The 26,825-nt window shown below is 44.2% G+C and overlaps 1 protein-coding gene across 3 annotated transcripts in view; it reads right to left on the bottom strand.

Annotated features, from left to right (window-relative positions):
- The window catches only part of LOC115073274 (homeobox protein meis3-like), a 184,088-nt gene that overhangs the window by 39,956 nt on the left and 117,307 nt on the right, over positions 1-26,825 (bottom strand). For all 3 annotated transcript variants that reach the window (XM_029571574.1, XM_029571576.1, XM_029571575.1), the window contains exon 8: positions 12,899-13,044. In XM_029571574.1, coding sequence (XP_029427434.1) covers positions 12,899-13,044 — 146 coding nt within the window. The remainder of the gene's footprint in view (positions 1-12,898; positions 13,045-26,825) is intronic.

Below are 26,825 nucleotides of genomic sequence, written 5' to 3'. Positions count from 1 at the left end.
CATGGAGGCAAAGGGAGGATTCTCCCCAAAACATGTGCATGTTCTTCTGAGCAAAGATTTTCTCCAAGGACAAGCAGGATGGTAGCCCTCACACATGGGTGACATCATCTGATGGAGCCCGGCACAGAAAAACTTTTGTCAAACTTTCTAGAAACTTTGGCACACTGAGCATGCCCAGCATACCAACTAATCACACATCCACATGGATCCCTTCTCAGTCTCTTCCTTACTGCGAAACTGCTGCCTCACAGTTCGTGAGTTTGTGTTTTTTTCACAATTTTTTCAAACTTTTGCTTCCCGCATTGCATAGGATCCCTCAGATTTTTCATCTGTTCCTTTCTCCGTGACCTGGTAGGTTTTTCGTTTCTTCGTGGTCCCATCGCTTATGGTTCCATTTCCTGGTGTCTACCAACCATCGACCGTGCACCACGTACTTTTTACGATGACGTCAACCGGGTTTCTGCCAGTGCCCCCAGACTATGTCCAACACAAGACACCCACGAGGTCTGTGTCCTACTGCCTGGGGGCGTCCCACAACATCCGCAGTTGTGACCTTTGTGCCCAAATGACCCCAAAGGGCTGTCGGGCACGTCTCGATAGATGGAAAGTTATTTGGCTCCAAAGGACTGGATCCATCGACAGCATCAGGAACCTCCAACCCTCTCGATACGGAGGTTCAAATTTCAACTCCGTCAGGGTCGCCACTGCAACTGCTCCCTGGACCCAATTTGGGAGCCAGGGACAGACCATGGTCTCTGTTGTCCCATCCCGGTTGGATTCCTCTCCATCTCCCTCAGTCCCAGGAAAAGACTGTGGTGACCCACGAGAGTGATTGAAAAAAACATCTTCACCGCTCATCGTCATTGAAACCATGCCATGGACGGGCATCGACATTGGTGCCTCCTCCGAAGTGGTCGGGGGGGAGAAAGCGGTTCTCTCCAGCCGCTCTGAAACCTCTCGGGGGCCTCCATCGCCACCAGGTGGAGGGATGGGTGCCCCCCAGCTATCCAGAGGATATCCCGATTTCCGCCTCCTCCTCCTCAAGCAGTCTTGTCATCGGCTTCACACAGCAGATTAAAATGTAATGATGCCAAAACAGAATTAATATATGTATCTACCATTCCAAACTCTTCGTCTTCACCTCCGTCACATTTCATATTTAATTCACACTCCATTCCAATCAATATTCAAGCACATAATATAGGTATTATCATAGACTCAAAATTATCAATGACAGAGAATATATCAAACCTAACAAAAACTTCATTCTACAAACTCAGCCTCTTAAAATGACTTAAGCCTTTATTATTCCAAGATGATTTCAGACTTGTCCTTCTAGCACTCATTCTTTCAGGATTAGATTACTGTAATCATAGGCTAGATTAGATTAGAGTTACTGTAATTCACTATACAATGGCCTCCCAGAATCAACACTCCGTCCTCTCCAACTCATCCAAATTCTGCCGCCTTGACTGCTAATCTTCATTGGCTACCCATTAAATAATTAAATCCATTATAAAATCTTAACTTTAATATTCAACCTAATTTACAATCCATCAGCTATTTGGTTATGTACAACTCTCCGTCTCTATCAACCCTGGCATCACTTACGTTCCATAGATAAAAACCTTCTTGAAGTTCCAACAGTAAAAACTGCGAGACTGGAAATGACCAGAAAACAGGCGTTCTTAGTGGCAGGTCCTCTCCTGTGGAACTCTCAACCAACTTCTCTCAGAACCATATCCAACCCAAAAGAATTCAAAAAGACATTAAAAACATATCTTTGCTGTATTGCTTTCAACCTAACTTACACAGATTAACAATACTCTTTAACTAAAACCTCCAATTTCCCATATTCATGTTTGTTTTATTATTGTTTTTATTTTTGCATTTACATTTTGCATTTTACATTTTGCATTTATTTACTCTCATTTTTATGTTTGCATTTTTTAATTATGTATGTGATTTTAGTTTGTAAACCGTTTAGACTATATTATGTATAAATTGTATATAAGAAACATTTAAATAAATAAATAATAAGGAGGAGTTAGAGAGGTATGTGTGGTTGGTGGTCGACCAGGCTCTGCAGGGCCTTGAGCCTCCAGTTCCACTGGGACTGCCACCGCCGCAGGAGCCTATTCCATTAGTGCTTGTGCCCTTACTGGAGCGGCTTGATATGCTGCTTGGAGTCTTAATGATGCAGCCGGCTCCAGAGCCCCAAGCCCCTTTGCGGCCGAAGGGACCACCACTGCCACCACCACCGGTCCCATACCGGTGAGCAACTCTCACCGGTATGGGCCGGGTTCGATGGCGGCTCAGAGATGCATGGTACTTCCCCACCTTCCAGCTCCCTAGGGCCATCGGGATCAGTTCCACTGGTGCTGCCGACGCCAGTGGATCCGTCGGCACTCTGAGACCTCGAGGACCCATCAGTGCCTCCAGTACCTTTCTTGGTGCCCTCGAGGCCCTGAAGTCCAGAACCGCCTGGCTGATTTGCCATGTTCAGGGGACAATCGTTTGGAGACAGAATTAAGGAGGCAGTGGAACTATCAGGACCTTCAGGAGGACCCTTCAGCAACTGTCAGCCAGTATCTCTGATATCCATCCACCCAAGAAGTCCCCTCGGCAATACCCGAAGCAGCCTTTTTTTCGGCCATGCAAATAGCACCTGCCAGCACCGAGGTCCAGGGCCGAACAACCTTCTGCCAGAGCGAGGGCCGAGATAGCCTCGATCTCCACGAACAACTAGTCCCGCCACAGAACCCTGCTACGGGGTTTTGACTGGCGGTCAGGGAGCATGAGCCAACCTCCTCGGGTTGGCTCCGGCTGTTTGCAGATCGATGGACCTCGATTACATTGGATCTTTGGGCCCTGTCCATCATGCGTCAGGGTTACCAGTTGCATTTCCAGTGAATTCTACCCCACTCACCTCCGTGTCCCCGGTGGAGAACAGAGGGGATTTGCAGATACTTTGGATAGAGCTCTCCGCCTTCGTACTGACTCAAGTGGTTCAAACCCATTCCGCCCAGCCAGCAGAGAGAGGGGTTCTATTCCAGGTATTTTCTATTCCCCAAGAAAAGGGAGGCCTCAGACCCATTCTGGACGAGAGCCTATTAAACTGTTTTCTGGTGAAGGAAAAGTTCAAAATGGTTTCGCTGGGCACCTTGATCCCCCTTCCCAAAGCAGGGGACTAGGCTCTGCTCCTTCAATCTAAAAGACGTGTATGCCATATACCCATCTTTCAGAGGGATTGGCAGTACCTATGATTCCTAGTCAATGGGAACCACTATCAGTATCGAGTTCTGCCCTTTGGCTTGGCGTCCGCGCCCCATGTCTTTACGAAATGTCTGCCGGTTGTCGGAGCTCATCTTCGAAGGCAGGGGATTCACTTCTTCCTGTACCATGAAGATTGGCTTATCAAGAGCAACTCTCAACAGGGGACACAGGACGCCGTGCGCATCATGAGCCAAATTTTGGATAGCTTGGGATTTCTGATCATCTACCCAAAATCCCACCTCTAACCCTCATTACAACTGGACTTCATTGGAGCTCGTCCAGGCAAAAGCTTTTCTGCCTCAAGACAGGGCGGAGACCCTCACAGCTCTCGCTCAACAGATCTCCGACTGCTCACATGTCTTGGCACACCAATTCCTTCGCTTGTTGGGCCACATGGCAGTGACAGTGCATGTCAGCCCCCTGGCTCGACTGCACATGCACAGAGCACAGTGAACGTTGCATTCCCAATGCTCAGGCTACTCATGACCTGCATGCTTGTGTTCTGGTCATAAACAGTGTTTGCAGCAGTCTCTCCACTGGTGGGCAACCCCCTCAAATCTGGAGCGGGGATGCCCCTTTTTGAGCCCTCAACCCCAGGCTACCCTCACCACTGATGCATCCCGGATGGGGTGGGGAGCACATGTTGTGGGCCTTCACACCCAGGGGCTTTGGTCTATACATGAATCGCAGTTCCAGATCAATCTTTTGGAGCTGTGAGCGATTCGGTACGCTCTGCAGGTGTTCCAAGAGCAGCTCCTGAACAAGGTGGTACTTGTGCAAACTGACAATCAGGTAGCCATGTGGTATCTGAGCAAAACAAGGGGAACGGGGTCCTTCACCCTCTGTCAGGAGGCGGTCCACATTTGGTCATGGGCCATCAACAACGGCATCACCCTCGGGGCAGTGTACCTCCCAGGGATGGACAACACCCTAACAGATGCCTTGAGCCGAGCATTCCGGCCTCATGAATGGTCCCTCAATCAAAAGGTAGCAAACCGGATTTTTCACTCCTGGGGGACCCCGGACATAGACCTCTTCGCCTCCTTGGAGAACAGAAAAGTACACCACTTCTGCTCCCTAGGTCGAAGAGCAGCGGATCGATGGCAGATGCTTTTTCGATTCATTGGGGTGACGGGCTGCTGTATGCTTACCCTTCCCTTCCTCTCATATCGAAAACATTCTAGAAGTTGCAACAGGATCAGGGCTCCATGATCCTGATCGCACCCTTCTGGCCCCATCAAGTCCGGTTTCCGACCATTCGGGACCTGGCCTCTCGTCCTCCAATCCAATTGGGAATGGCTCTGTACCTAATCACTCAGGACCAGGACAGGCTCCGCCACCCCAACCTACAAGCCCTGGGTCTCACGACTTGGATGTTGACCGGGTGACTGCAGGCCCTCAGCCTTTTGGAAGAAGTATCACGTGTTATCCTGGAGTCCAGAAAACCATCCACTAGAAAATCTTATAATGTAAAGTGGAAAAGGTTTTCATCTTGGTGTGAGGGTCGTGGTCTGGACCCTTTTTCTTACTCCCTCCCTCACTCTTGGACTACCTGTTGTCCTTCTCCAAATCTGGTCTGAAGACCACTTTAGTGAGAGTTCACCTCAGTGTAATCAGTGCATACCATCGGGGTGCGGATGCTACAGCGATTTCTTCCCATACGCTCGTGGGTCGATTCATGAGAGGCTTATTACAGCTAAAGCCTCCTACTCGCCCTCCGGCAGTTTCCTGGGATCTCAACATCATCCTCTTGCAACTCATGAAACTTCCATTTGAGCCATTGCGATCCTGCGACCTGAAATACCTTTCCTGGAAAGCTGTCTTCTTGGTCACGGTTACGTCGGTTCACAGGGTCAGTGAACTGCAAGCCCTGGTGTCGTACCCACCTTATACAAAGTTTTCTCACGACAAGGTGGTCCTGCAAACGCACCCGAAGTTCCTTCCCAAGGTGGTTTCAGAGTTCCATCTCAACCAGTCTATTGTGTTGCCTTCTTTTTTCCCAAGGCCTCACACTCACCAGGGTGAGCGTACTTTACACACACTGGATTGCAAGAAGTGTTGTGTTCTGTGCCTGTGGCCGTCCGCGGGCGCAGCCCCCTGCCTCTTCTGCCGACCAGGCCAGCGGCAGTGTTGGGGCCGACTGCCCTGCTCCGAGCTCGGCACTCCCGTGCAGCGGTGCAGGCCTTCGGGCTGGGCCGCCGGGATCGGAGCCGTCCCTGCCTCCTCCCTCGCGGCCACTGCTGCTCTCCTCCGCGGCCCAGATCCAAGATGGCCGCGCCTCTTCACTAGACTTAAAGGGACCTCGTCCCTTTAATTGCCTGCAGCTGATTCCTATCCACAGGGCCAGAGGAAGTATAAAAGGAGACTTCCTCTGACCATTCCTCAACTTGGCAACGTCTCCTGTGAGAGTTGTTTGAGTCTGCTTGCTTTGGTGAGTTCCAGTGTCTTGACTCCTTGTTCCAGTTTCGTCTTGGTATTCCTGGTTCCGGACCTTAGATTGGCTAGCGGTGTTTCCTGGTATTGACTTTGGATTGGCTAGCGGTGATTCCTGGTATTGACTTCGGACTGGCAAGCGCTGATTCTCTGGTGCGTGGCTTCGGACTGGCAAGTGGTGATCCCTCGGTGTGTGACCTCGGACTGGTAAGCGACGACCCTCTGGCACTTGACCTTGGACCTCTTCCTGACCATCGTCTTCAAGGGCCCGCCTAAGTCCCAGCGGCCCGGGTCCCTACGGGCTCCTCTCGGGGGGACCACGGGCTTCCAGGGGTGAAGCTCCAGACAGCCCTTGCACCGTACGTCTGTTCCTTGACCTCTCAAAGGTCCACCTAAGTCCCAGCGGTCCGGGTCCCTACGGGCTCCTCCTGGGGGGACCGCGGACTTCCAGTGGCGAAGACACACCTCCGTTCCTTGACGTCATGACTCTTCATCTTCCTTCACAGTCGCATCTGTCTCCAGTGCCGAGGGTCAGTTGGTCACCTCTTCTGTTCCTGCCTCGCCACCTGACGGGAGAACCTACGGATCTTCCTCCAAGGTATACTATCCTTCCGTCGGCCCTAGGGTCCACAAGCCTGAGCATAACAAGAAGGCGTTTGCCTTCTACTTGGAAAGGACAGCGCCTCACCACATCTCCACTCAACTTTTTGTCTCCTTCGACAAAAACAGGTTAGGAGTCACTGTCTCTAAGCAGACCCTATCCCATTAGCTAGCAGACTGTATTGCCTTCTGCTGCGCTCAGGTGAGCTTGAGGCTTGATGGTCACGTCAAAGCCCATGTCAGTCTCGGTGGCTCACTTGTATGCAGTTCCCATTCACGAGTTCCCTCCACACATTTGCCTCACATTATTGCCTGGACCAGGATTGCAGGCAGGACTGTCAATTCAGACAGTCCATCCTCCGTAATCTCGTTCAGTCATAGAACCCAACTCTCCCTCCATGGGCCCTGTCCTTGGATGCAGGCCTGCTCCTGTGATTTTTGCCGCTTCAGTTGTTCTGCACATTGGCACCAGTTCTCTGCGACACATGTGCAGAGCAGCCTGAAGCTTCTTAATCACCCATGTGTGAGGACTACAATCCTGCTTGTCCTTGGAAAAAGCAGGTTTGCTTACTTGTAATAGGTGTTCTCCATGGACAGCAGGATTTTAGTCCTCATGAAACCTGCCTGCCACCCCACAGAGTTGGGTTTCTCTCGGGTTTTTTAATTTCCTTTCTCGCAAACTCTATGTTATAAGACTGAAGAGGGACCCCGTGTGGACACATGGTTAGCGGCTTGCTGGGCCACAGTTTTCCGAGCTGGGCTCCATCCTATGATGTCACCCATGTGTGAGGACTAACATTCTGCTGTCCTTGAAGAACACCTGTTATAGGTAAACAACTCTGCTTTCACTTGGCAGAGTGAGGAACAGTTTTCATGCAGTTTTTCTAAATTGCTTTGGTATTGTTGCCTTTTCTGTTAAGCCTCTTTTGTTCCAGATTTTCCTCAGTTGGGTTCCAAGTTATTAATAACCAAATTTCATGAAAAAATTAGAAACCCAGGGATGAGCTATTTTCTTGGTGCCCATTCTTGACCCTTTGGGTCCAGGTCATCAGGGGCAGGGCAAAGTCAATGCATCTAGTTTAGCTTTTTATGGAAGTAAGTAAAATACAGGTACAGGCCTAGCTCAGCATAATCCTTTTGACATGAAGCTATCTGGTCCTCTAGTCTATAAAGATTTCTAGAGGTTTGCTGGTTACTATACTGATTCAGCAGTGGGCCACAAAAGAAAAAAGTGGTTCTGTAAAGTTCTACAGTACTGGTTTCTATCCCACTAGGGTTATCTCCCAATTATATTAGTTCTTTTTTTCTTAGGAATTGTGTTTTTCTAGGAAATTTTTAAAAACTTTTCCATGAGGTGAAAGAAAGAATTCAGGAAAAACATTCTGACAATTATTTAAAATAAATACATAAAAGCTTCAACTTCCAAACAGGAAAAAAAGTTTCTCCTTTTGCTCTCAGATTTGTAACAGATGGTCTGAAACATAAAGCGTTTCTCTGTCTAAAAAGGACCTGGGGATTGTGGAACTGCCCTGCTGATAAGAGGCCAAAGCAGCATGCCTCCTTGTTACTTATCTGACAGGCCCATGATGGATGAGGCTGGGGCCTACAATTTCAGTCACTCTGAGACCTCTTCAGACTCTTTTTCTTTTTGTTCTACTTTTTTTTTTTTTGCTGACAGCATGGTGACAGATGAGGGTCTGTGCAGCCATCTCCCAAAACTAGGCCTGGAGAGTAGGCCCAGGAGGAAATGGTGACTGGGCAGTTGCCAGGGGTTACAAAGACCTTGGCAGTAATTCAGGCCTTGCTGGAATATCCAATTTTATGCCTGGAAAAGAGTTCAAGCCACAGATAATCTCATACTGCTGATAACCTAGTCTTGTGCATTGTTGGCATGATTGGTGAGCACATATTGCTAACAGAAAACAAAACTTCTGAAAAGTTAAAGATCAACTAAACTGTTAATTTTTTTTAATTTAGTTGACATAACATTGTTGTTTTAGTCTTAAATACACATTCCTTTAAAGCTTCCCTAGTTTGGATTTAAATATCCCTGAGCAGCAGGAGGGTAGCCTGTTGAGTTTATAAGGCTTGAGTCACTCAAATTAGAATAACATTTGTGAAGGAAGCACTATAAATTTCATGGGGAGTGTTGTATCCTCATCGGACCTGATTTGTGACTGGAGAATAAGAATACCAACCGACTCAATTTTTTCCCAACTGGCTGATCCAGGCCTGGTTTTTAACACAGTATCTCTATACTTCTGATTTCCCTAATAAAACCAAGAATGATGACTTCATGCATGCAGTGGGGTAAAACCAGGACTGGATCACTCTCAGGCCAAACGACATTTGGACGCATGTTTTCGACACGCTAGCTTTACCCCTTATTCAGTAAGGGGTAATAGTGCGTCGAAAATGCGCGTCCAACCCCCCCGAGACTAATAGCGCCCGCAACATGCAAATGCATGTTGATGGCCCTATTAGTCATTCCCGCGCGATACAGTAAGTAAAATGTGCAGCCAAGCCGCACATTTTACTTTAGGAAATTAGCGCCTACCCAAAGGTAGGCATTAATTTCTGCTGGCGCCGGGGAAGTGCACAAAAAAGCAGTAAAAACTGCTTTTCTGTAAACCCTCCGACTCAAAAGTTAAAAAAAAGTTAAAAATTAAAAAAAAAATGTTTTTAATGGGCCCGCAGCTCATGGGTTGAAAACCGGACGTTCAATTTTGCCGGCGTCCGGTTTCTGAACCCGTGGCTGTCAGCGGGTTTGAGAACCGGCGCCGGCAAAATTGAATGTCAGCTGTCAAACTCGCTGACAGCCGCCGCTCCTGTCAAAAAAGAGGCGCTAGGGACGCACTAATGTCCCTGGCGCCTCTTTTTACCACGGGCCCTAATTTAAATAAATTAAGTTACTGAATCGCGCGCACAGGAGAGTGGCCTGTGTGCGTGCCGGGAGAGCGGGCGCTCGCCTGCTCTCCCGCATGGTTTACTGTATCGGCCCGTCTGTCAGGAAAAAAAGGAGCCTCCTGGCAGTCCTATAGAAAATGGGTGAGCCCTTGCAAGAGAGTGGAAATAGCCTAAGGCAGGACTTCCCCAAACCTGGAGACCCCACAGCCAGTCAGCTTTTCAGGATAACCACAATGAATATGCATGAGATAAATTTGCATATAGTTTCCATGGTATGCATATTTATCTCATGCATATTCATTGTGGATATCTTGAAAACCTGACTGGCTGTGGGCTCCCCAGGACAGGTTTGGGAAACTTTGACCTAAGGGCTAAACTTGGCTAAGCAGGTGGCAGCACAGACCTGCCTGCCACATATGCTTTTTAAGCACCCCCTGTTGGTCAGTTGAGGGAGCAGCATATGTCTTGGCTTTTGCTGGTGGCTGAGAGGTGGGATTCAGGCAAAGCTCAATGATTCTTCTGCCCCCTCCCCAGAACATACAGTGGAGACTTCATAAAACCAGCTCTGGTCTAGAGTCTACAGAATGAACAAAGAACTAATCTTCTAATAGATTCAGTAGTCTCCCAGGATTAAAGAAAATATTTGTAGGAATAGAGATTCACTAAAACTGACATTGGTAGGAAAAATACAGAAGGCATAAACCAGGCTTACACAATATTATATTTTTTAGATAAAATGAGATTACCTCTGGACAAATTATGGTATGTAACAATGTATGTCTACCATACCAGCATAGATCAGTGGTGACCATTTGTGGGTGCAGGCCTTTGCACAGGTAGTAAATGTGCACAGCTCCTACCAAGATAAGGGTGAGTTGGATGATATGATTTCTGTGTCTTCAGGACAAATATCTGGTTTAAAGCCATGTACGGAACCAGAAAAAATCCTACTGGCTTTGTTTCCAGCTCTGGCCTGAGCTGGGGCTCCGAGTTACCGAAGCCCAGCCTTGAAAGTACCCATCCCAGGGTCACAGGGTCACTATGTCACAGGGGCCGACGGTCGGCCCCTGTGACATAGTGAGGGCAAAGGCTATCGGCGCCATTTTGAATACTGGCAGCCGACGACCCAAGTGCAGGAGATTGCTCCCGGACCCCCGCTGGACCACCATGGACTTTTGGCAAGTCTTGTGGGGGTCAGAAGGGTGGGGGTTGTACTTAATTCAATTTTAGCTGGGAAACGAATAAGAATTAACGCATGTACGTATCGGGGGCCCCCCTTGCCGAATGCAACGTATCTGCCCCCCGACGAATACGAATCCCGAATGCAACGTATGGCGTCCCTCTGCACATCCCTAATACTATACGTACATCCATGTTTAGTTCTATCTATATAATTGTTTTGACTTTTACGTTTCATTTTCAGTGCTTTGCCTTGTCTTCTTCATTTCAGTGTTTCATGGAATGCCCAAGTGCAGTTGAAATAAAATCCTCGCCTTCATCTGGCTTTGCCCTGCCTGAAGACATCCCAATCCAAATGCTAAGAGTAAAACAATAAAGGATTCATCATCCCTTAAAGAGCCTTCCTGAAACTCAGCCAGAGGTCTTAGTCCACAGTTCCCTTCAAGCCATGGGGAATCAGGTTAGGCCTTTCTGGGGGTTTGAATTCACATCTGTAAGCATCAGGATGTTTTTAGTCCTAATGTTCATACTGCAAAGAACAGAACTACAATTCCCAGAATGCTTAGAGATAGGAATTCTCAAAATGTCCCCAATAGGCTGGGATGAGCTGGAAGCTCTGAGAGTGGCTGATTGTCCTCATTGCTGATGCATCAAGGATTCTTGATGCCTAGCTGCTAAACTTCTGGAGGAGACTCCTGCAAAATATAGAAGAGAAACACGGGGACTGAAAATGCTAGAGTAGACTCCAGCAAAATACAGAGCACAGTGGTTGACAATGCCAGTAGAAACTCCAGCAAACTGCAGAACGCACAGGGGGCTGAAAACACTGGGAGAAACTCCAGCAAAAGGCAGAAGAGCTAAGGGGTGTGTCTTGGCTGCCATGCCAATGTAGAACTGCCTCTGCCCCAAGAAAAAGAGAGGGAATTGAATGCAACTAATTCATCCGACAAGTCAGTCAAATCTAACTTTGCAATTAATGGAAACCTACTTTTGCAGATCACAGCCCAAAGATTTTAAACTTTTTCCTTTGTTCCCACCAAGGGAATAGATTTTGTTAAGATAAGCAGGAGTGGAAAGCAGCTGTGAGCCCCTCCATCGCTGCTGGCTGAACATAACAGCGCCTGCAAAGGGGTTCAGGGTAATTGGCCAGAATTGATTACCCTTTACCAGTCTCTAATCTGTTTATAGCTTCTTCAATTAGTAACTAATTGGTCAGCGTTCATTAACTCAGCTTTTGTTTAACTAACCAGAGAAAGGATGGCAGTATCTTCCCTAATTGCTTCTCAGCACTGTAGCCCTCCAGCGTCACTGGAAGCTGTTGGGGAGTCTTTGTTACAGTAGTCCACCTCAGTCTTCCCATTTTTAAATACATTTATTTTACTAATTTTTAATTGCGATGTAGATTGAAGACAGTGGAGCAAGCATATAGGAAATAAAAGTTGTACACACAGGGAAAAACTGAAGTCTTTAATCATATTGCTGCCAATACCTTTCCTCTTCCACACTGATCCACAGTAGGCACATGGATTATAAATGTACTGGAAGCACACTCGTATACTTGATGCAACAGGGTCTGTTTCACAGTACCTTTTGCTAACCTGACATCCAGCCATCAGGAAGTGTCAACTCCCGCCCCTCTGCCCATACAGTAAGCACACAATGCGATATTACTTAGGGGCCTATAAACTAAGCAATTTCCTATAGATACAAAATGGAAAAATACTTTAGTATATTAGACCCTGAGCTGCCTACTGATGCAGATAATCCATGTGAAATATTGGTCTCTGCAATATGTTAATACCACAGTTGATAACCTGGTCCTTTTAGTAACTCCTGCCTCAGGGCAGTCTGGATTTGCTAGTCCTATTTCAGTACAGTGAATTTGGATTGTTGAAGACCCAGGATGAATCAGGGCAGGCACTAGGAGACCAGGACCGGATGGAGATAGGGAGTGGAACATGTAGATGATTCATGAAATACAGCACATCCATATGGGTTCTCATAAGCTTCTCTCCCAAGCTGCATATACATACTCATTTCCATTTCTCCAGAAGCAGCATTGCTAAACACTTAAGGGATATATGAGTGTGTTAATGTATGCCACATGCATAAGAAGTTTCCAAAGGTAGAGTTCATGTAGGTGACCTAAGCAGCCTGAGGTCACATAGAAACATAAAAGATGTCAGCAGAAAAGGACTATTTGATCCACCTCATTCTGCCCATTTGTTCCCTGCTACTTGTTACAGGTCTTATTTCTCTCTCCTCTGCCACTAAGGTCCCTTTATATCTATTCTGTGCATGCTTGGGAATTTAGTGACAGAAGGAGAGAGAAGACCACAGATGAAGCAGACTTTCCCCTACAGCACAAGTTAACATAATTTATGTCCTAATATAGAAAGTTTAAGCAAAACATTAATTTGAAAACCTGCAAGTCAAAATCCAGACTCTTCCATCTCCCCTGAATGAAGTGTGGGATGCAGACATGTTATGTCTCTGTACTCACCGACAGATGCTGAAAGAGCCATGCTCGCATGATGTTTGTGGCAACTTTCGGGAAGATCCCTCGCTTTTTGTTCCGTTTCTTGTCCCTGTCCAGGTCGTCATCATCTCCTGTACTGGGTGAGGCCACACTGTTATCAAGACAGTCTCCTTAACAAAAACAAGCAAACAAAAAGAACCAATGAGCAGAGACCCTGAGCAATGTGGCAGAGACAGCAATACTCAGATTCCCAGCAGTACGCAAAAGAAAAAGAGAACATCCATTCAATATTCATAAAAGCATACATTTTCATTACAGCACCTAACATCAAAAGTATATATGTAGATGTCCTTATTCAGACTCAGTCTAGAGAGCAAAATTAGCCGGATAAACTTATCCAGCTAACTTTGGAGGTATATTCAATAGTGCAGCTGCACTATTGAATATAGTTGGCTATCTTAAAGTTAGCCAACTAACTTTAGGACATGTCTTTGGCCTGACCAGACCTAGCAGCCTAAATTATCCAGCTAACTCTGGTTAACTTAACTTCTCCCAGTTATGCCCCTAACTGATTAGCCAGCTAGAATTTAGATGGATAAATGCCAAAATATTAATTTAGCTGGCTAATTTCTTAATTATAAAATACTCTTCCATGTGCCATAGCTCCTTGGGGGGGGGGGGGGGAGTGAGTCTTTAAAAGGCTCAGTTTGATATTCTGTATATGGACCATTGTAAGGGGGCACTTTGATTCGGGGTGAGTTTTCGGGAGATGGGTTGGGGTTATGGAGGGTGGTGTTACAGAAACATTCAGAGGTGTTCATTGTAAAATTGACATCATTAAGGAATTTTAGACCTTATAAGTGATGAAAAGGAGTTGATTTGTACAATGCAACCAGCAGAGACTGCAGTGTACAAATCAACTCTTTTTAGAATTTTCATCACTTATAAGGTCAAAAATTGTTTACTGATGTCAATTTTATAATGGATACCTCTGAATGCATCTGTAAGCCCCAACCCACCTCCCAAAAACTCATCCAGAATCAAAGTGCCCACTTAAAATGGTCCATATGTAGAGTAGCAGACTGAGCCTTATAAAGAGTCAGTCTCTATCTCTGTCTCTCTCTCTCTCCACCCACCAAGGAGCTGTAGCAAAGTGATGCATGTAACATACGCATACAGCATGAGGAAAATTAGGAGTTACACACATCGTGCTGGCTTTGCCTCTGAAACACCCATGCCCTGCCCCTTTTCCACCTACATTTTCTGGGCACACGTACATCAACGTACGCGCGCCCTTCCTGGCTATTTAAAATTCGCGTAGCTCCCATGCAGTCCACTTACGCGCATATGTAGCTGTTTTTGTGTGCGCAAGGCTTTTAAAATCGACACTCTTATTTATTTATTTAAACATTTTTATATACGGATGTTCGTATGGACATCACATCGGTTTACATATAACGAAAGAGAAGGAGGAAGAGAAGGAGGAAGAAGGGAGTTACATTACAAGCTGATCTTCAAAGAGAAGGAGGAAGAGAAGGAGGAAGAGAAGGAGGAAAGAGAAGGAGGAAGAGAAATCGGAAGAAGGGAGTTACATTACAAGCTGATCTTCAAAGACCTCTTGTCTTTGAAGATCAGCTTGCTATGTGATTGAATGTACACACGTCAAATGGTGTAGAATGTTAGCAGCATGCCTTCTACACATACATATTTTTCAAAATTAAATGTAAATGCATAGTATCCAACCACATCTTCCAAACCACCTGGCATGCCTCTTTTGTATGTGACTAAAAATACCCATGTTTCAAAAATAAATACATACTTTTAGGAAACTGAAAATTCACTTATGTGGAGTCAACCGATCTACCCACATAACTCCTTATTGTATGTGTGTAGATCCCAACTAAAGCTTTGAAAATTTACTTCTGAAATACCAAAGGCATCCCTTATCAGTTGTTTTCCCCAAAGGACCCAGGCACTGTTCATAATTCACATACATTGGCTGCTTCCATCTGTGTTGTTTTTCCATACATTCTCTTTACAAACTCTTCCACCTTGGGAATGCTCTCTCTACAGCATCTGAAACCCAGTTCATATCTGGGACATGATAAACCCCAGTCATGGAAGGTTCCCCTGTTTCCTATACAAACTTATGTTTCAACTCCCCAGGAACCCTCCTCACATTAGATAGATCCCTGATGAGTACTTCATCTCTGGTGGGCAAGGTTGCCCACTCACCCACCTATTCCTGATGCTCACCCTCTGCTATTCTTTTTCCTAAGTCCTGCATACACTTCTTCTTAATAAACATAAATTAGAAGGGGGTCGGTTGTCAACAGCTGCTCTGCTTTCATATCCTCCGGCAAGTGAGAGGCTTAAAAGCCTGCCTGGAGGGAAGGTAAATTATGCATCAGAAAGATGGCATCTTAAAGCAAGCACTGCCCTGGAAGCTGAGATCCTCCTGTGCCTTTCCTCCCCCAACTCTTGGCCCCTGCTTTCCCTCTACCAAAAAATGTAATCTACCATGGATGAATTTTCCTAACAGGGCTCAGAAAGAACTAAAGATGATTGAGGAACAAAGGGATGAAAAGAGAGGGGAGACCGTGAGAGTAAAAGAGAAGGATATTTTATTTATTTATTTATTTATTTAACATTTTATATACCGGCATTCGTAGGACACATCATGTCGGTTCACAATTAACTGAGAAAGGAAATTACATTGAACATAAAGGAGACACCTAAATTATACTACTAGTAGAGACCCAGATCTTTGATGGTGATGGAGGTGGGGGCAGAGTCAAGAGGAGGGAGATACTAGACTACTATTTTATCATTTCTCAGCATTTTTTTCCAGTGAAATTAGAGCAATGAGGTTTAGAAGGAGCTTCAAGTTTTCATACAAAATGGGCAGTTAGTGTTCTCTAACTTTAGGGGTCTTTGTGAGCCTTTCTGGGGAAAAAAAACCTCTCCAAACATCACCAGATATTTCGTGTAGCTGCCACCATTCCTTGCATCAATGCCATCTAGAAACGCTGGATATGAAGATTAAAGAGGAGAGAGGCTAAAAGGTTCCACTGAAAATCATAAGTGATCAGAACAGAGCCAAAGCAAGGAGGACTCATGGCCTTCAAACTATTTATTTATTTATGTATTTATTTATAGACATTTGGAGGTCCATATTCAGCTGCTGTGTGATTCTGTTAGTTAGCCACTGAATATACCCGGCTATCTTAAAGTTGGCCAGATATGTTTAACCAGCTAACTTTATGACAGAGCTCTGTGTGTTGGGATGGGGTAGGGATGAAAATGTGAATGAATAAACTGCTTCTGAGGATTATTCAGCCCTTAGTACACACCTGCTACCCGGTTGCTTTGCAGAGTCCCATGGTGAGGGTCAGTGACACTGCCAAACATTGCATCAGCAGGAGGAGCCCAAAGTGATGGGAGGAGATGGTAAATTTTTGAATGAGAGAGAGGCATCACAAATGGAAGGGTTTTAAAAACACAACTCAGAATCCCATTGACATCCTATTACTTATAGCCTCTGGTTCTTCCTGCAAGTTCTAGCACTTGCACTCTTAGTCTCTGAATGTTGATACCCTTCACACACTCGGACATACCCTTCACATACTCAGGCACTGAATTCTGCCACTTCTTGAGGAGCCAGCCTAGGTATTAGTTCTGTCACGCTGAGACTGGTTAAAAAGTACAAGTCCCACTGCAGATTCTTGGACATTCCATTATTTACCTTTTTTCATTGAGATTAAAGACCATTCAGTCCTACTCTGTGTCTCCTATTTTAGCCAGTTACCAAACCACTATAAGACATTGCCTCCTATCCCTTGATTTTTTAATTTCTCAATGAGTCTCTCCTGAAAATAGATACAGTATATCAGCAGACTCACCCTTGTCCACACGTTTAACCCCTTCAAGAAATCTAACAGATTTGTAAAACAAGATTTCCCTTTGAAAAACCAGCTGGTTCTACCCATTAGTCTGTCTATATCCAGATTGTCAGTAATTTTGTTTTTCAGAATAGCTTCTACCATTTTGCCTGGTACTATTGTCTGACTCACTGGTCTGTAGTTTCCCGGATCACTCTTTTTAAAATTGGGCGTTACATTGGCCATCCTCCAGTCCTCAGGTACATTAGGTGACTTGAATGAGACGTTCGAGATTACAGGTAATAAGTGTGCAATTTCATTTTTTAGTTTTTTTTCAGAACTCTGGAGTATATACCATCCGGTCCTGGTGATTATTAATTCAGGGTCATTTAGTCCCAGCCCCACAAATCTTACAATCTGAGTGGGTACCTGAGGAAATGGGAGATAAAGTAATTTGCCCAAAGTTACAAGGAGTGGAATTGGGATTTGAAGCCTAGTTTTCAACCCAATTGTTCTAACCCTTATGCCATGTCTCCATTTACCAAACACCCAAACATTAAATGGCATGTACTAAAAAAAGGGGGAGAGGGTGCAGAATGCACTGAGCCAATGAATAGGGTGACAGCACATTGAAAAATGAACCCCATTATAAGTGCAAAATGTTGGGTTTCACATTAGGAGTTACAACACATAAAATGGACCATGGCATCACTGTTGTGTTCCGCGGCCGTCCGCGGGCGCGGCCCCCTACCTCCTCCGATGACCAGGGCAATGTCGGGGTTGACTGCCCTGCCCCGAGTTCCACACCCCCGCGCGGCGGCGCGGACCTTTGGGCTGGCCGCCGGGATCGGAGCCGTCCATGCTCCTCCCACGTGGCCGCTGCTGCTCTCCTCCGCGGCCCGGATCCAAGATGGCTGCCGCCATCCTTGGACGCAAGGCCACGCCCCTTCACCAGAATTAAAGGGACCTCGCCCCTTTAATTGCCTGCAGCTGATTTTTACCTCCAGGGCCAGAGGACGTGTATAAGGAGACTTCCTCTGACCATTCCTCGACTTGGCAATGTCCTCCAGCGCTGTCTAGTCTGTTTGCTTCGGTGAGTTCCTTGTGCGCGGACTCTGGTTCCTGTTTCGTCTTGGTGTTCCTGGTTCCTGACTTCAGATTGGCTTACGGTGATTCTCTGGTTCCTGACTCCGGATTGGCAAGCGGTGATTCTCTGGTACACGACTTCGGACTGGTGAGCGTCGACCCTCTAGCACTTGACCTAGGACTCCTTCAAGACCACCGTCTCCAAGGGCCCACCTAAGTCCCAGCGGCCCGGGTCCCTATGGGCTATTCCTGGGGGGAGCGCGGGCTTCCAGGGCGAAGCTCCAGTTGGCCTTTGCACCATTACCCTGACCTCTCTAGGTCCACCTAAGTCCCAGCGGTCGGGTCCCTACGGGCTCCTCCCGGGGGGACCACCAATGGTGAAGACCGCTCATCTGCTCATCTCCTTGTCCGTCTCCACAGTAGCTTCTGTCTTCAGTGCCAAGGGTCAGCTGCTCTACTCCTCTGTCCTGCCTCGCCACCTGACGAGAGAACCTACGGATCCTCCGCAAGGTGTAACATCCCCTCGTCGGCCCAAGAGTCCACAAACCTGAGCATAACCATCACTGTGGACAATACATTGAAGTCCTCAGCTCAGTGTGTGGCAGCGGTCAAAAAAGCAAATAGAATGTTAGGAATTATTTAGAAAGGAATAGAAAATAAGTTTGAGAATATCATAATGCCTATATATAAATGTGCATTCACACCTTGAATATTGTGTAACATTCTGGTTGCCCCATCTCTAAAAAGAAATAGCAGAACTAGAAAAGGTACAGAAAATTGAGAATATCATACTGCCTACATATAAATGTGCACTCACACCTTAAGTGTTTTGTAACATTCTGGTTGCCCCATCTCTAAAAAGAAATAGCAGAACTAGAAAAGGTACAGAAAAAGGCAACAACAAGAAATTCCACACAGAATTAAAAGCCTACTTTTTCCATTGATAAGCAGGCTGAATTAGCCATTATATATATGTGACACCATCTGGCGGCACCAAACAGATTTGTCCTAGCTGTAGAGCTCTACTGAGCATGTGCATGATTTCCCGCACAGGCATTGCCTTATAAGCCTCCTCAGTTATTTTTTTCCCCAGCTGAAGCATGGACATGTACTTCATCTCTCCTCTGTTTTCTGCCTTGCTTTGCTGCTTCTGCAGCCACACAAACAGCACTTATAAATGCTACCTAAAAAAAAAAAATGGAAAGGTACTTTTTCCCTCTCCTAGGATGTTTGAACCCACTCAACAAAAGTGAGTGGGTTCAAAAACTGCCCATGTGGAAAAGTCATGTCCCTTACCGACGGCATGAGTTATGTTACCGCTGTCTGGGACCAAATCACAATCAGAAAAAGTGTGAAGCCTTTGAACAGATCTCCCTCCCTCCCCTCTCCCCCTCTCCTTGCCCAAAATGGGATTTGCCATATTTATCGCAAATCCTATTTAGGGTATAACGCACAGCATTTATTTATTTATTTGTACAGTTTTTCTATACCGTTGTACAGAAACAGGTTTCTATCACTACGGTGTACATTTCAACTAAAAAATAAAACATAAAAATATAACACAGCATAATTCCCTGAAAAAAGGTGTAGTTATCTCTGGCGTTAAATAGTGTAATAGCTTGTGTTACGCTATCACATGCAACGGTAAAAAACAACCCCTCATTTTCATAAACTCCGCCCAAACTCCTCCCTTTTGACTAAATTTTTAGAATTTGCACACGCATTTCATGATGCGTTATTTATTGCATGCGTTAGGGCGTTATCGTGGGCGTTAGGGCCCTAACGTGATATGATAAATGACCCTGCAAGGTTGGTAGCTCAAGGTCTTCAATTACAAACACCAAATCCCATCTGTTCAATAATACTGCTGTTCTCGAATCCACCAGTTCATGACATCCTTAAGGCATTACTCTTAAAACTAAGGGAAATGCTTCCTCATGTCTAGAAAGCTGGATCTCAAGTTTAGAGTCCAACACTCTCCAGGATTTGGCATATTATATCTTCCACATCAATCCATTGTAATGGAATCAACTAAGAAAATGTATTTAATCCAACTCCCCGCTGGAGAAAGATCATAAACTTCTCAGCAGTTTTGGAAAAAGAACATTCCAGAGCACAATGCTTTCCGCACATATTGCTATTCATTAGTTTTGTATGGTACAATAAATTCATGATTGTCTTCAGAAGTTGAAGGTAACAATATAGTCCACCAGGTTGAAATAGAATCAGGTAAATAATTTATTCAAGGTTGCACAAATTCTTCAGTGTCAAAAGTAAGAGTTAAGTATACAGAAATTGCCAGTTAGTATAAAGAGGAAAAACTCTCCTGACTCAGACATGAGCTCTGTTTTGCGACAGAGCTGTCTCGAGGGGACAACTATAAGCAACAACAAGCATAAATGCTTACAAGTTTAAACAGCTGAGCTCAGGACTGCAATGTACTCAACCTTATCATCAAGCTAATCAGCTTTTCGTCTCATACAACCCTAACTGCCTTGGAATAGCGGTTACCAAATTAACTTTATCCATCTGGATAACTGAGTGTATCCATCACTACTATAGCCTAGCAGGACTTCAACTTATAGACTCAGTCAAAGTTTATCAAGTACAAGCCATGGCTTCCTCTATTGCTCATCTCAGAGAAATACCCATTGAAGATATGTGCAAGGCTGCAATGTGGCCATCAGTCCACACATTGATGTCCCATTATTGTCTTGATATCATTTCAAGGACTGACAGTTTTGGACAAGCATTTTTGCAAAACTTTCCTTGCTGTAATCCTCTTCACAGTGGAGTCCGTGTTGTGGGAACTGCATATGCTCAATAAAGCTCAAAGCTCTACAGATTGGAATGACCAGCCTCCTTGTGCCGCCTGATAACATCACCCACATGTAATGGCTAATACATTCTGCTATCTATGGAAAACACAATTTACGGTAAGCAAACATGCTTTCCAGGATGTGTGTATGCATGGATCAAAAAAATGCAACCCTGTCAAAGTCGTCATGTTCTTGAATTATCCTAAAAATCTGGTATGGTTAGGACACCGGACACAAAAATTATAGAGGTGGGGACGGCCACACAAAACTCAAACATTAGTGATTTCTTAAGCTTTCTTTCCCATTAGAAAATAGACTAAAAGGGATAGAACAGATCCTTTATGAAGAAAGGCTAAATAAGTTAGGACTTTTCAGCTTGGAGAAGAGATGACAGAGAGGGGATGCTATAGACATTTATAAAATCATGAGTGATGTGGAAGAGATACATAGGGAACAGTTTTTCACACTTTCAAATAGTATTAGGACATACTATGAAACTAACTGGTAGCAGATTTAAAACACATTTAAGAAAGTATTTTTTTCATTCAGTGTACAGTTAAGCTATGTAATTTGTTGCCAGAGAATGTGATCAAGAAGGGGAGTATAGCTGGTTTTAAAAAAAGGTTTGAATAAGTTCCTGGAGAGTAAATCCATTAACAATTGTGAGCCAAAAGACTTGATGTTTGCCATCTCTTATTTCTGGGAATAGATCACCCTATTTTGTTCTACTAGGTATTCCAAGTGACCCGGGTTGGCTACTGTTGGAAATAGGATGCTGGGCTCAGTGGACTATTAGTGTGATCCAGCATAGCACCTTTTATGTTCCATCTCTGCACCCCAACCCCACAGAGTAGGGAACATGACATCTCCTGCAAGTACCCTTACAAAAGCTAAATAATACATGAAGCATCTGATATGGAAACATATCAGCTAGGCTTGTCATGATCACCTTCTCCCTGTCACTTTACCAGATTTGAAGAACCATTCCCTGGAGAGTCTGCTGTATGATTGTGCTCTTGAAGCCCTGATCCCATGGCACTGCCAGCCACTTCCTTGGCTTCTCTGACTACTCTTCCTATTTTGCCTCTGGGTGCCTCTGTTCTCTGGTTAATTGTGAGACAGATGATGTGTGCTGGAAGGAAGGGTCTCTGCTTAGCTGGCAATTAGCAGGAGCTGCGATCAGCAACTTCAGGAAACATGCAATATACCCACATGCATAGGCCATACACAGAAAAAAACAAAACCACATACCATATGTAAACACATGCGCCATACATGGAGAAACACAAACACAAAAACACATCTGGACCCATGCAAGCATAAAGTCGCATGAGTGAATGGAGGAGCGAGTTGGTAGGTGAATGGAGAACCAGGTGAGTTTATGAATGAGTGGATAAGTGAGCAGATGGGTGATTTGTTTTTTATAATTTTTATTACAGAGGAAGTCACCCCTCCTCTTTCTCTGTTGCTTCATCAGATATCAATATTGAAACAGTATTACTTTCAGCTGTGTTTTAAAATGATCCTTCCAGCCTTTTTCCATTTCCTCCTCTGCCTACCTTTTAAAGCTCTTTCTAACCACAACTCCAGCCAAGGGAATAACCCCCAAGGAGTGGGAAAGGAGGAAATATAAAGGTGAAGGAGGTATCAAGGGGAGAATATGGGCTTATTTATATATGTCATAACAGAAGCCTAAAGGAAAGGTCTTCTGGCATCCCCTGTATCTTCTGAGGGTCCATTACAAGAGGTGTCAACATCTGGGAATAAGGAGCGGGTCAGAAGGAGAATGGAGGGGGCTTAATTATTGTAAATGCTGCAGGTTGTAGTCTTGAGTTTGTACAGGGGCCAATCACAGGGCAGCTAAATGATCCCAGTGCCCCTACCTTGATTCCGTTCTATTCCTTACACATGTATCCTGCCTTATTAATCCTAAAGGACCACCAAAAGTAGTTAACAACATATAAAAAATACATAGTTTCAGCAAATTAAATACAACATATTAAAAATACAATTCATATATACATCTTCTCTTTACAGCGCCAATTATTTGGCTATAAAGTTTTTAGGAACAGCTGGCATAAAAAAACCCGCTCAGAAGAAAGAGAACAAGTATATGATCCCTTCCTAACACACACCAGACAAAATGTAAACAAAGCAATGTACAGTAAAAGCAAAGCAAAAACATTAAGACAAAAATAACCACAAACAGAATAATTGCAATAAATAAAAATCAAGCTGCACATATCATACATCTCGGTGGTTCTCAATCCAGTCTTTGGGACACACACAGCCAGTAAGGTTTACAGGTTATTTACAATGAATATGTATAAGATAGATTTGCATACAGTGACAGCAGTGGATGCAAATTATCTCATGCATATCCACTGTGATATCCTGAAAACCCGATTGTCCTCATGTGTCCTGAGGACAGGATGAAAAACCACTGCTATATGTAATAGCAGCATAGAATCTAGCAATGTAAACAAAAAATGAATTACATAAAAAAACTACTAGTAGAATTGTCAAATGGTACTTGACCAGAAAACCCGCATATTAAAAAGGCCATGTTTTCAGGTCCTTTCTAAAAGAGGAATAATTATTTTCAAACCTCAATTCCCAAGGGAGTGCACTCCAGAGACTAGGAGCTCAGAGAAAAAGGCTCTGGATCTAATTCTCATGTACTTCAAAGAATGTAGAAGTGGAGAACTGAGATAAGTTTCTTGATTTGACCTCAGCAAACTATCTGGTCAGTGACTTAAATTCAGAGGACTTCTATTCAGAGCCTTGAAAGTTAAGGTTGATATCTTATACTTTAATCATCTAACCCCTAGATTTATCAAAATGCTATAAATATAGCGGAAATAGTGCCCACGATAAATAGGGGGCGTTGTTAGGCTAATTTCCCTGCTCTCGCATCGCATAGGTAATTTCTGCAAGATGCAATACATTTATCACACCTACGGTATTTTTCACTTCATGCGCAGATCAATGCACCACAGAATGCATTACTGGAAAAAGGTTTTTATCACGTGCCATTCGGGGAGAGAGAGAGAACACCATGTCACTCTTCTATTTATGTTGTTATTTATTTATGTATATTATGTTTCAATATGGCGGCTCCATTCTGAAACGCCGAGCTTCAACATTACACTTAGATGGGTTCAACGTTCAAAGACACGTATGTTATGTTATTCAGAAAATGGACTCTATAATGTTGGATATTTTTATGTCTTAATTATGTTTTTTCATTTTTTAGAGACATTGCTCCTGAGCCCCTGACGAAGTTTAAATGAAACATGCACCATGTCGGGCGAATGAGGGCGTTCTAAGCAGGGCATTTGAACTTTTTGCCGCTGCATACATCTTAATGATAAGTGTCTTTTTCATTGCTATGTGGCGTTAAATTGATTTACAACAAAATTTAAAAATGTTAAAAAGTTAAAAATTATTTTTGAAAAAAAAGTTGAACATCTTTAAAAGTTTATGACAAATCCTATGATTACAATAGTTTGAACTGTCCATTTCACATCACTTGGGCATTGAAGGTATCACCCTATAAGTGAATAGAGTATAACGCATTGGACATTTGCTCTTTAATGAGGGTTTTGTCATCTTTCCGATAATATTGGTATTTCACATCACGTGGTTTTCTTCTCAAAACTCTACTATTTGTACCACTGTAAGAGGGGGGAACTTTTAACTTGGAGTGGGGTTTGGGGGATGGGGTAGGTTTGGGGGGGCAGTTTTACATAAACAGTAGGAGGTACGAGTGCATTGTACAAATCAACTCCTCTTGTACCTTTCATCAATTCAAACAGCAGAAATTCTTCAGTGAGGTCAACTTTGCTGTTTGTTCCTCTTATTGTGTATGTAAAACTGCCCCCCCAACCCCACTCCAAGTTAAAAATGCCCCCTCTTACAGTGGTATAAATAGTAGAGTGACATGGTGTTCTCTCTCTCTCTCTCTCCACACAGCTACCATGGGCATATTGCGTTTGATGTTAGGAGCTGTTCATTAGTCTACCCAAACTCCTCCCATTTGCATACTAACACATGATGTGCTATTTAACATGTGTGTTATGGCCCTAATGATAAATGACTCAGTAAGATTGGTAGCCAATGGAGCTCGTACACCATGGTAGTGGCTCTCTTCCTATGATATATATCCAGAACCATCCATGCCACAGAAATTGAAATGACATAAAAACTGCAATGAAACATTTTTCCATGTTTCATTTCAAAATGAAACAAAGAAACTCCCAACAAAATTAATTGGGTTTTACTTTTTGGTCTCCCACTACTACCAAAAACTCCCAAAGTGCTGCCAAAAACAATTTATCCCCCTCCCCCCCCAACCATGAGCCTTCCCCTATTTCCTGACTGCCGACCTCAGGGCCTTGACATGGGCGCCATTTTTTTGTATGGCCATACAGCAGACTGGCACTAGCCTTGGGATTGGCCAGCGCCATTTAAAAAAATGGGACCTAGTAGGGCAGGAGTGGCTGGGGATCGCTCCTGTTCCATTTCATCATCTCACGACCCATGAATGAGAAAAGATAGATATAAAGAGGGAGGGGATAGGGGAAGGCCCAGGGAGTTGTTTTATTTTTATTTTGGTGGCATGGCACTGTGAGAGGGTTAAGAGGTTGGTGGTGGGGGAGAGTATCTTGGCCCCTTTATTTCCTTTTGTGTTTTTTCTGCTTTTGTGGGTTTTTTGTTTCAAATAAACAAAATGAAAAAAGAATAAGAAACCAAAACAAAATGACATTTTTCCATGTGCATCTCTAGAATTTTTGCATTTACTTCAGTCTCTTCATCACTCTCAAAGGGAGATCAATGAAGAGGTCATTGCTATAATCTAACCGATTATGAGGGAAATAGTTGCCACCTTCAGTGCTTCAAGCTCCAAAAAAAGGTCAGATTTGTCTAATCATTCTTAATCTTAAATATGCTTTCCTTGATACCTCTTGAATGTGGGGCTCTAATCCAAATGTAGTGTCAAAGACTACTCCCAAATCTTTGATTTTTGAGGATGTCTATCCCATAAATCCTGCAATAGAAACACAGGGGCTAACTGTGGTGTAGAAAACCCAATCTTTAAAATCTCAGTTTTATTACTATTCATTTTCAGGCAGGCATTCAAACAATTAATAGAGGTTGTTTCATCAATCCCTCAAGGCAGCAGCAGCTGAATATCATTCACATCCATATGGTACACAAACCCATAACAATTAATAATATTGACCAAGGGTGATAAATAAATAGCCCTGAGATACCCCACAAATGAGCCACCTTGCTCCTGACATCTTAGCTCCAATGTTTGCTGTCTGGTAACAGTCTATGAGAAAAGAAGTGATCCAACTACTCACTTTCTCATCAAAACCTAATGCTCTCCAGTAAAGTAGCATGAGCCACTGTTTGAAAGGCAACAGAGAGGTCAAGGAGCACCAAGACAGTGAGGTCACCTTTATCCAAAAGGCAAAACACTCATTTGACAAAGGATACCAGCACAGTCTCAATACTCAAGTTGCTTCAGAAACTGTATTGAAAATTATCTAGGCCCGAAGTGATCTCAAAAAAAGAAACCATTCCAGTCACCACTGCCCTATCAATGATTTTTGCCAAGAAATGAAAGTTGGTAATTTGTCTATAATTTTTTTTACCATTTTTACATTGAGATTTTGTGTTGTTGTTTTTTTTCAGAATGGGTTCCACTGTGGGGGGTTTTAATAGACTTGAAAAGAAGCCCATACAAGGAAGTATTAACAATATTAGCTAGCCACATCCTGGCATCCCATAGCTTTCACTACATTTGCTGGACAGGGATCAAAATCACATATTTTTTTCCTTTCCCTAAAAGCAGCTCTTCAGGTAATACTGCAGGAAAACTCTCCGGTATCAGCACAGTAAAGCCTGATGCCTGAGCTTTTTTCTAAAACTAGCATAGGGCCTGAAGAGAACTAGGATGTCTGTACAAGATTGATCTGATATTTCCGATCTTATAACCAATGGGAAATCTAAGCCTGGCAGGTGTTCAAACAATTAATAGAAATTGTTTCAGCAGTCCCTAAAGAGAGCAGTAGCTGAATGTCATCTGCATATATATGGTACACAAGCCCATAATGGTCCTCCAGTGCTTGGTGAACTCTCCGCCAGCACTTTAAT

The sequence above is a fragment of the Rhinatrema bivittatum genome, chromosome 11, assembly GCF_901001135.1.
Source record: "Rhinatrema bivittatum chromosome 11, aRhiBiv1.1, whole genome shotgun sequence".
In the NCBI taxonomy this organism is placed as follows: Eukaryota; Metazoa; Chordata; class Amphibia; order Gymnophiona; family Rhinatrematidae; genus Rhinatrema; species Rhinatrema bivittatum.
Note: the sequence above shows the minus strand (reverse complement) of the source record. Positions and strands in the feature narration are given on the sequence as shown.